Consider the following 18,614-nt stretch of genomic DNA (forward strand, 5'->3'; position numbering starts at 1 on the left):
TATTACCGTGGTGTAACAAGTTACAGTCCTATGAATTAGGACGGTGGGACAAATTCGATAATTAACCTGCAGCCTCTCGCTCACTGACAACCTTAGTACAGCTTGAGGCTTGAGGGGTGAAAATAGTGTTTGAACTTTGACATAAATTTAAACGGGACGTTCATACCAAATTAATAACAGGGAATACCACTCTACCGTTATCTTGTGTGCTTTTTCTTCAGCAACTCCATGGTACAGTCCTTATGTTTGCTATATAATGTTTAGTCAAAGTTCAAAGGCATGTGCTCAATCATCACAGTGCTGCAGCTTTGCATTGGGCTTTTGCACAAATTATTCATTTGAGTCTAGCAAATTGATTGATTGATTGATTGATTGATTGATTGATTGAAGGCTTTATTAGAAGTTTGCATAGGAAAATGTACAGTTTCATGACGGTACAGTTCACTGGTACAAGGTCTACTAAAAGGAGATCCATGAAAAGACTAAGCTTATTTCAACAGGAAACCATTTAAGTATCTCATATAACATTGAATGACAGACAAATAGAACACAGTACTATGCAGTAGATATGTAAAGAAAAGGAAAAAAGAAAAAGAAAACAGTAAGTCTAAACAAACAGTAAGTATATACAAGGAAGGGGCAGGGGAGGGTAGGGTTGGGCTAGGTTTTTACCAGTTGCGAACAGCTGCTGCCTGTACGTTGAAACGTTAAAAGAAATATATATATATTTTGATAGATGAAAGTGGTACGGAATTTCATTAATATCAATGTTCTTTTTTGAACAATCTCCATTTCCCAGTTAAAAGGATAAATAGGGATTTTCTACAATACAATTAGAAATCCGAGTTGAGCAAACTCCACAACAAATCCAGTGAACATGAGGACCATCCTTCACAACAAGGTGTGAAACCAGATGTCATGCCATGTCTATGTTCACAGCATCGTGGTGTGAAAACGAACAGCATACTGGAGTGTCTGCTCACACGAGACATTGGAGGGACACATGGACATGAGTCTACATTCTGAGCTCACTCTTTGTGCCCCCCCCCCCCCCCCTGCACGCACGCACGCACGCACGGCACGCACGCACGGCACGCACGCACGCACGGCACGCTACTGGCTACTTGAGTTGAATATGTTAATTGAGTCTTTAACTCTTTGCGTGCCAGCGCCCTCTAGGGGCCAAAGAATGCCAGCGCATCTCTCATAGGCGAGCGCTTTAGCTTCCAGGACTTCAGCTTCCAGGACCTGACGTGCTCACGTTGATGCACGGCATGGGAATGTCCCGGATGAAGATGCTAACAGAATGGCTATTCCCATTTTGTCATCTAAAAGATCATTTTTGGGCGATTTCGCCGTAAATAAACCTCGCGTCGCTTTCCTAAAACACAAAAAAGAGATATAAGCCTTTAAAGATGCAGTCTTTCATTGGATTAGGCGGAGATTGGCGATTGCGTTCGCAAATTACGGCCGGCTGGGACGTTGTTAGCTTTCGGCTAGTAGCTACAAAAATCAAGCCAGGCTTCAGAAGGCCTCTTATCATTTTATTCATTTAATTAAATAAAGCCGAACTACTTCGGGATCGGCACACTCGTGTACTCATCGGAAGCGGCGCCGAACATCGGGTGAACATTGGGGAGCTCAAAAATGTATTTTAAACCATTTTTAATGGAATATATCGTCGGACAGAGTAGAACGGCTAGCTGGCTAGCGGCTAGCGAGCCAGGACCACCCACGACTCTACAAGCAGCTCGGGGTAAGTGAATTAATAAAAAAAAGATTGTATTGGATTGAAATAAAGCCGAACTAGTTCGGGATCGGCACCAGATGAGTTAAATGAACAGTCATTCAATTTACTTATCATTTTATAACGGACAATTAACTTTTCTGGTAAGTGGGCATGACCTTTGGGCAAGTAGAACATGACCTGTACAAGTGCCTCTGAGACCTTAGTGTCAACCCCTGAAGCAAGTAACTAACTAACTGAACTTGCCATTGAGTTGTTCTAAAACAGTAATGCCCAGTTGCCCACTATTAGTAACATAATTATTGTTGCAACATTAGCTGATAATATGGTATATATTTAACCACATGAACACTAGCGTCTCTATTCTGGGCATGTCATAACAGATCTACACGCTAAGTGGGCTCGTAGACCCCTGGGGGATCCCGGTCAATTACGTGTATACAGTATGGCTTAAGTGGTTAAAGTAAAGTCTTCAAAAGGACCTACAGTAGAATGGCAATATATGCTGTACAAGTGCTATATGACTATCAAACAGCCCAGGTCGAAAAATTATGTTGTTGTTTTCATATTGTTGAAAGCACATTATGGGCTGCAGGCAAAATCATTGTCTCTGTAGGATTAGGATAATATGCATATGGCATTTGCAAGTTCTCAATTGAATCGGATCATGCTTAATTGAGTTTTACTCATGCACATAAACTTCTCCGCAAGCTTACAATCACAATATTTATTAGCCCATCATTTTTTAACCTTTTCCATATCTTCTGATGTTCCAAAGTCAATAGCTGGGATTACTGATTAACTTGACAGCAATATTGTGGATGAAAAAAGAATGTGTCTTTCTTTGATAATTGTTGGGCCATAATTGTAAAATGGTGTTGTATATCCTACGTAGTGTGTAGCATGAAACAGAGAGCAATATGGCAGATAAAGAACCCCTAAAGAGGTGGTGAGAGGTCCTCAGACATTCTCCAAATAGCCAACAGTTGTGTGACTCCAAATAGGAGAAGGCTCTGTGGTTACTGTTAGAATACACACAGCCAAGGCAGCAACACTAGTGACAAGTACCTTATATATTCACAAGACATGCTGTGTTCACGAGCGCCCTTCATGTAAAGGTATCCTGAATAACAAATGTAGCAAGCTATGGCTTAATTTTATGAAGATATAACATGAGGACAATAAATGCAAGGCCTGTGGAATTCATATCTTATCTGACAAATGTGTCAATAATATATAAAGAAGACGTTATGCAGTGCACCAGATATTCGTTCATGTGCTAGGCCAGGGTTAGGGTTAGGGTTAGGCGGCCCGCGGGCCATTTGCGGCCTGCGGGGGGCTACTGTCAGGCCCCCACCAACCCCAGTAATAATGGTGGTATAAGAGCAGCAACAACACTAGTATATCGTCGTTGTCAGGTGGAAACCTCATATCTCCAAATTTGTGCGTTCTTTCGCAAAGTAAAGCCCTGTTTCATCATTCAAGGCCGTCTCACAAAAGTAGTGAAAACAGCCGATCTACAAGCACACAACGCCTCGCGGGCTCGCGGTGCAAGGAGTTGTGTGCTTGTAGATCGGCTGTTTTCACTAGTTTAAATCATTTTTAAAATGATAAATGCAAAACGAACGGTTTTGGACATACAAGGTTTTCACCCGACAACGACGATATCTGAACTGTTGCTGGAGTAGCGGGAACGCCACCGTCGCCCCCTGAAATGCTGTGGCCCTCGGCTTGGTACCCTAGACATGATTCGGCCCTTGGGGGAAACTAATTGGGGAACCTTGTGCTAGGCAGTCAACCAGACATGTGAACACCAGACATTGATACCATCTAAAGGTCATTGATTGGTATGGTACTATTAGGATCATGGCTACACATCATGTAATGACTTAAGTTTCAATCAGCATCAGGCAAGTACACCGCAGATAACAACAACACTTCCGGTCTGTACAGTTTACCTTCAAAATAAAAGATACCACATTCTTTTCATAACAGTTGTCAGACTGCTACAGTACCTACACATATTTAACCTGGACTTTGCCATGCTACACATTTTGCATAATTAGGATCCAATAGATTGATATACCTGGGGTGCTGAGAAATAAATGTATGCTTGCATTCAATAAAGCACAATTACACACACAATCTGCAAAAGATATTGACATATATAATACAAAACTATTGCCAGGAGCTATGTTTAAAAAAGAAAAAGATCTATTCCGTACTCTTTTGTCTCACTATACGTAATGTCCATGTAGTCGTTTTAATTTAATTTAATCCACTTTCAATTGTTTACGTCACGGGTCTTCAACCCGGGTCCGGGACCCCTAGGGGGTCCTCAGAGTTACTACAGGGGGTCCTCCAAATCTTTGTGTGATAGAAACCTTTTTCTCCTTTTTTATATTAACCACTTGAATCCCAGCGTCCATATTCGGAGAACTTTGGCAAAAAATAGCAGATCAACAAGCTCACAACAACTCGCGCTGCGAGGCGTTGTGAGCTTGTAGATCGGCTATTTTCGGCAAAGACGTTTGGTGTAGAGGGGGAAAAGAGCAGACTAAGTACAGAGTGAAATGTCAAGTTATGTATTGACGATTCAAGTGGTTAAATACGTTATCTGAAAACACAAATTGACATGAATCCAAAATACACAGATGATTGCGAATCATATCTCCATTCCGACATGTCTCCTTTCCGACAGTGACTTCTTATTGTCGGAGTGGCAACCATAGAGGTTAGGGTTAACTTAGGGATAGGGTTAGTGTCGGAATGGAGACATGTCGGAATGGAGACATGTAACCATTCATTTCCTGTCATAGGTGTCAAAATAAAGGTGACCATTGGAACGTAAACCAGGGGTCTTCAACGTTTTCAGGCCAAGGACCCCTTTGTTGAGAGAGAGAGACGAAGCAGGGACCCCCACAACCTGTTCATAGATTCATTTAGTTTCATTGTTTGACAGCACAATCATCGGTTACAACTATATGAATCTATGAACAGGTTGTGGGGGTCCCTGCTTCATCTCTCTCTCTCTCTCTATCTCTCTCAACAAAGGGGTCCCTGGCTTTACGTTCCAATGGTCACCTTTATTTTGATACCTATGACAGGAAATGAATACAGAACGGTTGCTAGCATGATGACAGTGGTCTGGTAGTACAGTATGCTAGTATCCTTATCACTGTCAGTCTGTCTGTCTGTCTGTCTGTCTGTCTGTCTGTCTGTCTGTCTCTCTGTCAGTCTGTCTGTATGAGGGCGTGTTGCTGCATGTTGACATGACAAAAAAACCTGAATTTAAACATCCAAGTTATCATCAATGAATCATGCTTGTGATGTGATGTGATGTGATGTGATGTGATGTGTTGTTGTTATCGTCACCCATCCACCCATACCTCCTGCTCGGTGTCGCCCTGCTCCGAGACTCCGATCTCACTGGGCAGCTCGGCCAGATCTGTGACCCGAATGAGTCCGTCGTGGAGGAAGATCGTCTCCTCCTTCACGGAGAGCCACTGGGACGAGTCCACGGCCCCGGTGCTGCTGGAGCCCATAGCTCTCTCCTCCTCCGACGACCCGCGAGATGATGCTAGAGGGGTCGAACATTAAAAAATAGATAGAAAAATTGTAATAAAAAAATCAAGTGTCAAGTGGAAACGACAGGAATAACGCCCTATAGCTGAGCTTTATTAGCCTGTGGTGCTGCTAGGCTATTAGTAGCTACAATAACATATCATCTATCGGTCGCCCCGTCCACTTAAAATGATGGTGTATGTGTGACTGTATGTGTGTGTATCAGTGTGTATGTGTGTGTGTGTGTGTGTGTGTGTGTGTGTGTGTGTGTGTGTGAGGTGATAGACTGTGTTGCTAACGCTACGGTAGCTAACGCCTAGAAGAATAAGGATACCAAGGATACATCAGTGACGTCACTAGCGGAAATACCTCAAACACTTTGGTACTCACTGGCGTTGTAAATCTGTCAAATATGTTTTATTTTATTGTTTTATTTTATTATTATTAAAGACCAACAAAGACGTAATGAGAAAAGAAACAAAGGTAACTCTACAAAAATATTATAATATAATAATAATTAATTAATAAGTAATAAGTAATAGCAAAAGAAAAGTGTTTAGCATAAGCACGTCGTACACACTACACAGTAACGAAATTGTCAATTTAATAATATAGCAGATCTGCAAGCTCACGAAGCATCACGTGAGCTTGTAGATCACCTATTTTTGAATAGCAAATGTCAGGCTTTTAGCGACACAAATATTTTTTTATATATATATTTTTATATATATAGGCTATATATATATATATATATATTATACACACACACACACATATATGTATATATATATATATATATATATATATATATATATATATTTATTTATTTATTTTATTTTATTTTTTTGATTTGATGATTAGGATTAAACTAATCTTCACACACACACTTCCGATTGCTTGTGAGGTCACGATCGTATCCTTGGAATCTTTACTCTAGGCTAGCGCTAACTAACGTTACGTACCCAGAGTGGGCGTGACACGCTCTAATATTTAATAAAATCCGTTATTAAAGACGCACCGTTTAAGAACGACTCATTTCCCCCCGATGAAGACAGGATTCCCACAAAACCCATTCACATGAGAGATGAAAAGTGGACAGCTGCCGCTATCAGCCGAACCATGACATGAATGGTTGGCTAAAAGATAATGAGAACCTCCCAGTTGTCACCATGGGGTTGTCACTGGTGCGCCGCCATGTTTCCAAGGCCAAATGACTGATCCCACAATGCACTGCGAGAGGGAATTTAAGCTGTCAAAAAATCAATATAAAAGTGAATCTACCCCACTGGTGGAAAAGTACTCAAAATGTTTTAGTAAAACTGTTAATACTGCAATAGAGAAGTAATCTGACTGTTACAAGTAGAAGTCCGGAATTCAAAATGTACTTGAGTAAAAGAACAAAAAGTAGAGCTATTGGTATCAAAATGTACTCAAAGTACCAAAAGTAAAAGTTCCCATTGTGCAGAATGTCCCTTAATTTTCAAGTTTTCAAATGTATGAAAATCTTCTGAAAATAGCTGATCTACAAGCTCACAAATCACAATGCAATCGGCTATAATTTTCAAATGGAAATACTCAAGTAAAGTACAAATACCTAAAAATTGTACTTAAGTACATGCAGTAAATGTACTTAATTACTTTCCACCACTGCTAAATGGCTATTTATATGTAACTAATTAGTAATTACAATAACAGGGGAGATGGGGGGTTTCAGTGCTTGGAGAACCTTTCTTGATTAAAAGCTGGAAAATAGCAAACCACTAATCTATGACTCATATTTTATTGACGGTTCATAAATTGTAGCACATTATTGGTTTAATACGAATCATTTCGAATGAACCACTACTATTGGCTTTACATAGCAAGTCCTAGGGCGCCCCCGTGTGAGCAAAGAGAAGAAATGTTTCTAAGAGCCTACATCCCAATCATAACCCACACCTCATCAATTCATGCTCCATGTACCATTCTGATTACATGCTAGATCAGTGGTTCTCAAAGTGAGGCCCAGGGACCCTCAGGGTTCCTTCAGTTGAGGGGGGTTCCAAATGGACCCTTACATGGTCTGTCATTCTGAAAAGTTCAATTTTGATGGGGGACCTTGAAATTATAACGTTTGAGAACCACTGTGCTAGATGTTCTTCACACAAGACAAGAGCCAATCATCTTGCAAACCGTGACCTCAATGGTTTGAAAACCTAATAAATCCTCTCTCTCTCTGTTGCATTAGTTGTACACCTGTGACCTGCAAATGTCTTTAACCACTTAAGCCCTTTATACTTCATTGACCAGAGTCCAGTGGTGAAAGTAGTACATTTAATTAGGTACTGTACTTCAGTACAATTTCGGTATTTTACTTTACTGGACTATTTTCACTCTGCAATATTTTTACTCCACTACATCTCAGAGAAGATTTTGATTATTTCAAAACATCCACTAACAACTTCAGCCCTAGATACATTTCGGCCGTTTGAAACTAGCCGATCTACACACATTGTGAGCTTATTGACCTGCCATTTTCAAAATATTTGTATAGATCTTGATTGAACTAAATGGGACGTTTTGGTCTTTATATTTGATGGCATACTTTTTGGCAGTAGAGAATTTCTGCAAAAAACACTCAACACAAAACACTTGATACTTTTACTTAAGATGATCCGTGGGTCGGCGGTTCGAATCCCGGCTCCTCCTGTCGACATGTCAAAGTGTCCTTGGGCAAGACACTGAACCCCACATTGCCTCCAATGAGTCGGCATGAGTATTGGCATGGGAAAAACTGAATCCATCCTCTTTGGATCAAATCATAACCTCAAAAAAGTCAATAACTTCACGATCAAAGTGGGTGACAAGGTCATAACACGAAAAAACAAAATCTCCTACTTAGGATGTATCCTTGAAGCTAATCTTTCCAGCGAAAAGATGACTTCTGTAAGGTCAATTTCAACACACTGAAGACCATAGCTGGTGCAATAGTCCAGCCCCTCTTTGACTACGGAGTCCACGTATGGTATCGTGACGCCCCGCAAGCCCTGAAAACTAAGCTCCAAACAGCCCAAAACAAAATAATTAGGGTCCTGCTTAACCTTCCCTATCAGACTCACCTCACCGCTACTCACCAGTTAAGAGTGGGGTGGCTCAGAGTAGATGACAGAGTACAGCAACTTGCAATGGGCCTGTTGTACAAGATACGCTACATCACTAAGACACCCATGTACCTGTCAAAATACTTTCAAAACGTTAAGCATGTCCATAATTACAACACCAGAGGCACCCATGTACCTGTCAAAATACTTTCAAAATGTTAAGGATGTCCATAATTAGCTACAACACCAGAGGCAGCGCCACAGATCACGTTCAACCCAGAGTGAACTCAAACAAATAGTCGGGGGCCTTAGGGAGATAGAATGGTAATTTCGTGCTAATCAGTCTAAAAGTGCCAAATTGCACAGATGTAGGCCCAGGGCATGCTCTAATGATTAAGCTAGGGCGCCCGAATCGGCGACCTTCGGGGTCGCCACAGCGGCCAAATCAAGTTGGGTTCCCATCGACTTTCTGTACAGGAGGAAAATACCCAGAAAAATATTAAAGTAGGATGTGAGGGGTCTAACTAGGGGTTTGTCATGATACTGAATCCATTGCAAGCATTTAGAAAAACTGTTAAAAACAAACCTAGCCCAGCCCTCCCCTCCCCTGACCCTTCTTTGTATTTATTACCTACTGTATTTTATTTTATAATTTTCTTCCCCCTTTTTCCTGACTATATCTACTGCATAGTAGCCTATACTGTGTTCTATCCGTCTGTCATTAAAGTGATCCCTGACTAATACGACAAATATGCCTTAATACATTATAATTGTCCTCTATAACTACAATGTAAAATTAAAAACACCTTAACTATTTTATTTCTTCTAGAAATAGCTAATCTTTCACTCAACAGGGGAAATGCCCGTCGCAAGTTGATGATGTCATAAATGTCATGTGTGATCTATCCCTATGGAATTTATGGCATGCATGTGCAAATAAAAACAAACGTAATACTTCATATGGTTAATATGAGCATCAACTCAATATTTAAAATGTGTTTTTTGCACATGCATTCCATAAATTCCATAGGGTTGGATCACACATGACATTTATGACATCATCAACTTGCGACAGGCATTTCTCCTGTTGAGTGAAAGATTAGCTATTTCTTGAAGAAATAAAATATTGAAGGTGTTTTTAATTTTACATTGTAGTTATAGAGGACAATTATAATGTATTAAGGCATATTTGTCGTCTTGTCAGGGATCACTTTAAGTGTTATATGAGATACTTCAATGGTTTCCTGAGGAAATAAGCCAAGTGCTTTTCTAGGATCTCCTTTTAGTAGACCTTGTACCAGTGAACTGTACCGTCATGAAACTGTACCTTTTCCTATGCAAACTTCTAATAAAGTCTTCAATCAATCAATCAATCAATCAAATCGGTGTTAGCTTGCCACCATTGGTGTGTGAATGTGGGAAGTGGGGACACTGTCGTCCACTGTTTGCCGCTTCACCTCCCAACGTATGAATGAACGAACCATTGTAAAATGCTTTGAGTACTTAGAAAAGAGCTATAAAGAAATTAGTATTTTACCAAAACTGAGTCCTCCTGGGATTTTTAATAGACCACCTCAATGTTTCCCTTTACACCAAATACCTTTTTCTAAAAATAGCAGATCTACAGTACAAGCTCAACTAGATCTATTTTAGCTGAATGTGGACACTGCCCTTGGAGTGGTAGCCTATCACTGCCTTTGTTATGTCAAAATAAGTTCACCATTTTGGTTTCTGTATGTTTGAACAATTCTTTGTGAATAATACAACAATAAGCAAACAACCCCACCAGGTGAAGTGATGGAATAATTGAAAGATAGGTTATTGATGATACATTTTGAGGGACTAGACATTTTTATCACACATTTTCTCACAATATAAACCGCTTAACTGCATACCGTACTTTACAAATGACATGCACAAATATACAGATACATGAACATATATTAATATCCCAAATTGGTTGTAAGAACAAAATAAATAAGGGCAATTGTGGGGAAAATAAACATGCAGTTATAGGAATTGCAAGAATGAATGAATTGCAACTTCAATTTGAGCACGCAGAACGACGAGACTCATTTATTTCACACACACTCAAGTCATATTTTTGGCAGCTACGAATCTATGTAAATCAGTAAAATAAAATAAAAAGTATGACATTCTCAATGTTGTTTGATCCATTTGTGAGTTCAATTTACATGTATACCCACATTCTTAGGTCCATTTCAGTCCCGCAAAGCTAAACCTAAGTCCTTTGCACAGGTGCGAATAGGAAAGGTCCCACATAGCTACCATGAATATGGAGCCCAGGTGGTGAAGGGGGAGCTGAAGGTAGTTCTGTTGGATCATGATCTGGACCGTGGACTCTCCACTCACCCCATAGAGGAGAACAGGTGGGCAATTGGTTGTTTGGTTGTTTCTCTTCTCGTTCATGTGATCTGTCTCTGATGAGATATGTAGCATCCAGGCCGCTTCAGTTCTGCATCCCACAGAGCAGTGGTTCTCAAAGTGGATTCAAGGGACTCTAAATTGACCCTTACAAGTCTGTAACTCTGACATTATACAAATGGAACCAAAATGGATCCTTACAGGTTAAGGGAACACCTTGAAATATAAAAGTTTGAGAGGCACTGCCAAAGAGGACACCACTGGGTGGTGGATGTTTCAGAAACCTTTCTTCCTTTTCTGGAGAGGAGAGCGGCCAGTTCCTCCGCTCCTCTGGTATCAGGTGGGCTGTGGGGGAAGAACAAGGCACACAAACATTTACTCCAAAATATGTTCAAGAGATCCCCGACTCCCTGTCTAAGTTTGATAATATAGAATCAAAATCACTTTAACCACTTCAAACATTAATATTAAACATTAACTAGAAATACTGTTCCTACGAAACAGTGTGGGCTCGCTCGTGACTATATTCTGCAGCGTGCTAACTGTCATCTGAAGCTCAACCAATGCTCCAGCTAACACCACATCCAGATTTTCCACACCTCAATTGCACCTCATTGGCTAAGGGCCCTGCCTTTGTACTGTCTGCGACGGAACTCACTATATAAATAACTGCCTTTATACTGTCTGCGACGGAACTCACAAATATACAAATAATGTTGATAACAGTGTTCTCGCCTTTCAGGCGAGCCCACAATAATGAGGATAACATAGTGTTCTCACCTTTCAGGCGAGCCCACAACAATAACTAAAATAAAAACTCTTAATCAAATCGATTGTTCTTCATTTCTTATGTTTGCCGACGTGACTATATTCTGCAGTGTGCTAACTGTCATGTGAAGCTCAACCAATACTCCAGCTAACACCACTCCCAGATTCTTTTCCACTAATTGCACCTCATTGGCTAAGGGCCCTGCCTTTGTACTGTCTGCGGCAGAAATATGCGGCGGAACTCACTATATATAAATAAATTGACAATAATACAAATTACTTTGGTTGAGAATCACTGCCTTATAGAGCAATAGAGCATTACACATTGGAGCATTAAGACACATTAACACATTATAAAACACAATGTATGACAATATAAAAATAAAACAGATAAATAAGAGTACGATGCTCACAGTCACAGTGCAGGTTGCAGAATGGTGGCTGCTGTCATCTTGGCTTGGAGTGGAGAGTCTCCAGTTCCTCTGCTGCTCTGAGGACGGACACAGCACTGCTTCAGATGGGCTATGCATGGGGAAACATGACACATAAGGTGAAATGTTGAATATTTTTGAAACATTTTAACACCACAAATCTTTGTCTGCGAACAAATCCATATCAATTTGTGGGTCCTTGACATGAAATAGTTTGAGAATCGCTGCCTATAAGCTCTTGGGCTGAGTACAACCTAGGGGCTTTTAAGCCGTGACATCATTTTGTAGGCAGAGGAGAATCTGCCCCCAGAGCATTTTCTGTCCCTCGCTATTTTCAACAGATCCGAGACAAAAATAACGACTAAAGTATAATTCTAACACTTTTCTTTCAACAACAAAGAGAAGAAAAATGTGTAAATAGTAAAAATAGTAAAAAGATTCACGGAAACTGGGGGCAGAAACTCTCCTCTGCCTACAAAATGATGTCATACTTAACAGCCCCGATTCTCAAAGTGTGGTCCAGGGACCCCCAGGGCTCCTTGTGAGGGGGTACCAAGCGGTACCACGGTGTCCCAAGCTCACAACGCACCACAACGAATTGTGAGATTGTAGATCGGCTATTTTCCCTACTTTTGTGTGATACTGTAGAATGACAAAGTAGGGAATTCTTTACGAAAAATCAGTTTTTAATTCTTTAAGTATGATTTTATATGATTTTTTATAGGTTCCTGCCCAAGAGCAACAATATACAGTACAGTATGTAATGTCAAATGTACAGAGAACAGCAAGAAAGACGGAAAGCAGACATGCAGTCAGAAACACTAGAGCTGATCCATAAAAGGTGGGACATGACCCCATAGCTCACAAACCTGTTTCCTTCACAGTCGAGCTGTGTTCTGAACACATCGTCAACAACACTAAGGAAACATTGAGATAATGACTCACATAACATTTTATATAACAGTTCTTACATACTGTACCAGGCTCTGGTGGTTTCTTTTGGCTCCAGGAGATTCCATTTCATGCTCAAGCCTTCCCAGGACGGGCTTCCAACTTGCACATCAGGTGTTGTTGTGGCTGGTGTCTCCTTGGACATCTGCTGGAGTGCTTTGGTTTCTTGTGATGGTTTCTGTAATATGTTTGTTTTAACTATGGATTGTCCTTAGTCTGACCCCTTACCCTTTGAGCTGTCTGGCATGGTTGGACCTGCCGGGAGAGCTCTCCAGGTTACTGGGATACGGATACACAAGCCCCTCCACCAAGCGTCAAGGTGTCAATCCGTGGGAGGAGTCCAATTTAGTCCTTCATTGCCAATACCCAATTATTATCCCCAAGTGACCTTCAGTCCCTGTTGCTGGCACCACCCCCCGCAGGTGGGGAGGTATAAACTACTGTATGTATCCTCCCATACATACTTGCCAGTAGCTTCTGCCGTGCAGCAAAAAGGACGGTCACTTGATCCATCGCCAGCTTAAGTTCCCACCCGTAGCCAATTGAAATTGAATCGAAATTTTGAACTGAAAATGTTAATAGAAATTTGTAATTGTATTGTCTTGCCAAGCTGGGGGCACCACTGTGCTGGTATTGAACCCAGCTTTCTGCTGCAGTGGTGGGAAAGAGGGGTTTACCTCTACCACACCCCAAGGCCCAAGGCAAGGCCAGTGACCACAGGCCAACTGACTGACAACACAAGCACACAGACTCCCCGAAGGAAGTACATGCAATCACATTCAGTCAATAGAAAAACGCGTAAACATAGATTATTTTAATGTATTTCTTTTCTTAAACAATAATACTAATACTATTATTGCTTAATTGTAAACGTCAAAACCCTATAAAGTAAAGTAGCAAGAAAAAAGTAAGAAAGTTTCTCTGCAGTGGTGGAAAAAGTACTCAAATGTTTTGCTTTGAAACACCACTGACATGTTTGGAATATATCCTAGGGCGACCCCGTGTGAGCAATGACGAGAATGCACTTTAGATGTCTGTTGATTATGTCCCAAAATTGATAGGAAAAATTACTTGTTTTATTGTGTTTTTAGTTCATAAGTTAATAACAATAACAACTATGTATAAATTATATTAAATATGCATCAAAGGAAAAAAAGTGTGTGAAAGGTGATGGTTGATTTTCAATACAGATCTAAATAATCTGCTATTTCACAGATACAATAGGATTTAATTAAATTAACATAAAACATTGTGAGCTATCAATATGATATGCTAAGCTCGTCCTCTCTTTCTCAGATGAAGAATCTTTAGACATCGCTTATAGAAACGAACGGGAATCGCTCTTTTCACATCTCTGTCCAATTTATGATCTCCAGCTGTGCTTCTTTCTTCTGTCTTCTTATGTGCTTGAAAGAGCCTGGAGGCTTTAGAGAAGCCAGCAGCACAGCTACTGTAGAAAGAAAGAAACGAACCTTTCATTACTGTAACTTTACAACTCAGGAAACAATTACAACAAAATTACAACTCAGAAAACAAGAAGAAGGAAAGACACAAATATGTATATAGCAGGGGTTTTCAAAGTGGGTGACAGGCACCCTGAGGTGCCGTGATACCAGTCCTGGGGTGCCGCGAGATAATTTGATAATATTTGGAATTCATCAATATCACTACATCAATATCCCTTCACTATGCTTAGTAAAACAAGCCTGATTAGCACTGTACTACTACTGTAAACGTCAAGTATGACGTTATTTTCAGTCAGTTCTGATGGAAATGGATATTTCTCCAATATGATGTAAGATTCTAAAAATGTACAGTGTAACTCAGGGGTGCCGTGGATGAAAAAGTTATTTACAGGGGTGCCCTGAGTCAAAAAAGTTTGAAAACCCCTGGTATATAATATACACAGTGTGGTCACATAGCTTAAAACCTTTTTCGGTGGAAGCAGTTTTTCTCATTTGGCAGGTTAAAACAGTTTTCCGAGACAAAGTCCGTCAGGAGAGACCGAAGAATTTTGGGCATCCTGAAGTTTTCAATCTGACCAGCTAACCTATAAGAAATACAAAAAGGATTTCATTCATGAAGAAGAGAGAGAGAGAGAGAGAGAGAGAGAGAGAGAGAGAGAGAGAGAGAGAGAGAGAGAGAGAGAGGAGACAGTAGTTAAATGCAGCTGCAAAGAAGGACAGACCCTCTTGGCAGCTGCTCATACCTATTACATGGGTACAGTATGAGTTCATGTAACCTGTACAGATTCATAATATGCGTCATACATTTGTGCTACTTTCTCACCGGCTGGTGCAATCACAGTGATAGACAATCTTTGACTCCATGTTCTGTAGATTATACTTCTTTTCCAAAGGTTGGATTTTGTGTTTACAATCATCCAAATGTTTAAGTGTTCCACAAAGTGTCAGATTATCTGCAAATAAATAAATAAATATATGAAATAAAGCATTGATTATCTGACAAATTAACCAATAATTATAGCCAAACTATCTATAGGTTCTGAAATAATCGATGAATCTTTTTGATGAACAGTTGTCTTTTGAACTTTATAATTCAACAACTAGCAAAACCAAAACAACAACCCTAAACTTTTTGGCTGAAACAAGGCTTGTTTCAGTTTTCAATTAAAAAAAAGTCAATACTGGCTATAGTCACTACTATAGCAACCTTTTTTTGCTAGTGGTAGCTAGTGGCTACTAGATTTTGCTATACCTATTGGATTATGGTGATATTTTACACATGAATGCACCAGAATCACGTCTTTGTACATTTAATTACACACACTCTGCTTTATGATTAGTAACAAACAACATCATTTCTCAATGCACACACCTGTATATTGTATGAATTGTCAGGTCAGTCATCTCTGGCCATAAGAAAACAGTCATTGTATTTGTTTGTATATACAAAGCTATCTTGGCTGGGGCAGTGGGGCAGTTATCAACTTACATAAGTACATCACTCTTTCATCAACGTGGACAATACAATCAATCTGGGATCATAAAATGATATCTCATATCATGTTGCCACCGTGAGAATTGGATTTGGGAAACATGCTGTCAGCTATGCTAGAGAATGCTCTAGGAATCAACAAAAAAAGGTTTTGAAGTTTAATGAACAAATAGCTTGTCAAGGGTTGCTTATGTTTTTATTTTGTTGTTCATTTTTAAAATATTTGTTTTGGGATTTTATTTGTGCATTCTTGTTTTATTTGTTTGTTTTAATATTCTTATATGTGAAGCTATGTACATAATATAACTGATGTGAATACAACTGATGCCATATTGGCACTTTTCACAAACGGTAGAAGTAATAAGCCAGGTAAATGTAGGGTTAAACTGCCATTACAGTACGTCACTTTACAGCAACAGTGCGTTGTTCTCGTGTAGTAGTGTTATATAATGCACTTAGATTAGACCCTCCCTCCATAGACAAGGCACTCAGGAATTTGATACTACTACCTGTTATCGCAGCCATCTCCTGATTTGTCCCATCCCGTAGTGGGTAGGCATTTGTCTGCTTTGGGAAGTTTCCACGCTGAGCAACCAGCATTGTTGTTTGTGTCAAAAGTCCAGGCCTTAATTTAATTTTGATGGGTTTTGTAATAGTAGTAGTAGTAATCGCAGTAGTAGTAGTAGTAGCAGTACTACTAGTAGTAGTAGTAGTGGAATTCCAGAGGATTACTGAAGTCTTTTCTGTGGGTGACACTTTCGCTGTTAATGTGTGAGATGTCGTTTTGCGGTCCGCACAAGGCTTACGCCGGGACTGAAACGTGTCACCCCTCACAGGCAGCCTGGGGCCGCAGCGTTGACGTTTCTTTCCAACGGTGGTTATTGTGGTCGCCGCCGTGGGGAAAGTTGTTTGTAGCTGAGGTGCACCTCTCTGTGTCATGGGTGAGGAGGAGCTTTGCGGCGATGCTGCTTTCTGACGTGGCTCCATGGTTGCCCGTGATGAAGCTTGGCTCTTGTGCTTGATCCTGGACCCCTTGTTTTTACCTGATTTATGTCCCTTTGATACAGTTGTGTTGAATTCAGAGGCAGCTGCTGTGACTGTCTTTGGTTGTGGTGTCAATGTGGCAGCTGCCTGTAACAGGGGTGCAGGTGTCCGAGTTGAAGGGGCAGAGGTTGCTGTGGCAGAGGTTTTGCTACTTCTTTTGCATCCTTTCCCCTTCCTCTTTTTCCACTGGACAGAATCACCTCTGGATGGGACTCTAGGGGCGCATCTGCCAGAGGCAACAGATGGCTTTCGGTGTTCACCTTTGGGTGGGTTTCTGTTTTGAGAAGTCCGGGGCCTCTCCATTCCATCACGCGCCTTATTGGTTCTTGTTGACTTGTGGCCGGCCCCAGTGACATCATATTTGCTTGCGATGCTGGTGGAGTTATAAGGCATGGGCTTTTGGAAGACAGCATACGGGGCCTCTCTGGCTACCTTGCACCTATACCGTGTAAATACACAAGTTAGGAATCAACCATGCCAAGACAGAAGCTCTTTCATAAACTGCGCTATTTAAAAGAAAATATATATTTTCACTTTGCAAATATTGACCATGTTCCACACATATTTATTTAATTCACACAGAGGTGAACTTGCTATCACCATCTAGAGTTATACTGTCATTTCATGCACTGCAATTAGCATTTTACTTCCAAGGTAATTATAGCATAGAAAAAATGCAAGACTCAGAGGAAAGAAAAATACACTAATTATAGTGCAATGGAAAAGGTAGGGAAAGAGTTTTCCAAAACACTCTAATAGTAATACCATAGTGTAGTGGTATATGCAGCATGTGGCCTGTGGGCCAGAACTGGTCCACCAGTGGTAATATCTGGCCTGGCAAAATATTTTGCAAATAGTTTACAATATATCAGTCCCACATACTGTAGGTATGATGTAGACAGTGAAATACCGTACCCCTTGGCTTTGTATTGATGAAATCTGGTAGCATGAATGTATAGTTCTATTTACATTCTTCTTTGAATGTTCTGCTTTATCTCAACTTTCCTAGTCTTTAGACCTTTGGGTGAAGAACTTATCTGAAAGAATTACCTAAAAAAGACACCTTAAACAATGAAATAAACTGATCTTGATTTTGACCTATTTCATTGATATATTTGTTATACTGTTTGGGTTTATTTGGCGCTAGTATGTCCACCCCCTGGACATATTAGCGCCATGTCCAGGGGGTGTACTTGTACACCAAGTTGCCTCATGCTAAGTAAACAGGAGATAGGCTCCTCAGGGCTCGGCAAGGCTTACTTACTTACTTATATTTATTTGCATCTCATACAGTAATTAATGCATATGCACAAAATCGTTATTTACTGTTGTTTGTTATTGCAGTCATTGTACGTTCAATGTTGAATGTCAGAACAATGTATAGTTACAATGAACCAGAAATCAGATTTCTTACATAATGTAAAAGCAACGTTTGGCCAATAAAACACAATTCAGATTCTGATGAATGCTCAGATATGGCTTTGTTAGTATAATACCAGAATATCTGGCAACATATTAATCGTTAAGCTTTGATAAGAGAAAGATCGTAAACAGATAGACATTGATGCGGGTGGAAACAGAGCAGGGGAGTGGCTGCACGCCCCTGGGCATGCATTGTGAGGGAGCTGGCAGAGTGTCAGACATGTCATTACACGACGACAGACTGCTATCTGTACGGTAGATCAT

General features: G+C 40.3%; 1 protein-coding gene across 1 annotated transcript in view; it reads right to left on the reverse strand.

Annotated features, from left to right (window-relative positions):
- hectd4 (HECT domain E3 ubiquitin protein ligase 4) overlaps positions 1 to 5,332 on the reverse strand; it is a 146,197-nt gene extending 140,865 nt beyond the window's left edge. The window contains exon 1 of the mRNA XM_080739231.1: positions 5,137 to 5,332. Within this exon, the coding sequence (XP_080595357.1) occupies positions 5,137 to 5,292 (156 nt within the window). The 5' untranslated portion in view covers positions 5,293 to 5,332. The remainder of the gene's footprint in view (positions 1 to 5,136) is intronic.
- Positions 5,333 to 18,614: the final 13,282 nt, after the last annotated feature.

The sequence above is a fragment of the Nannobrachium achirus genome (assembly GCF_963921795.1).
Source record: "Nannobrachium achirus genome assembly, chromosome: 12".
NCBI classification, from domain to species: domain Eukaryota; kingdom Metazoa; phylum Chordata; class Actinopteri; order Myctophiformes; family Myctophidae; genus Nannobrachium; species Nannobrachium achirus.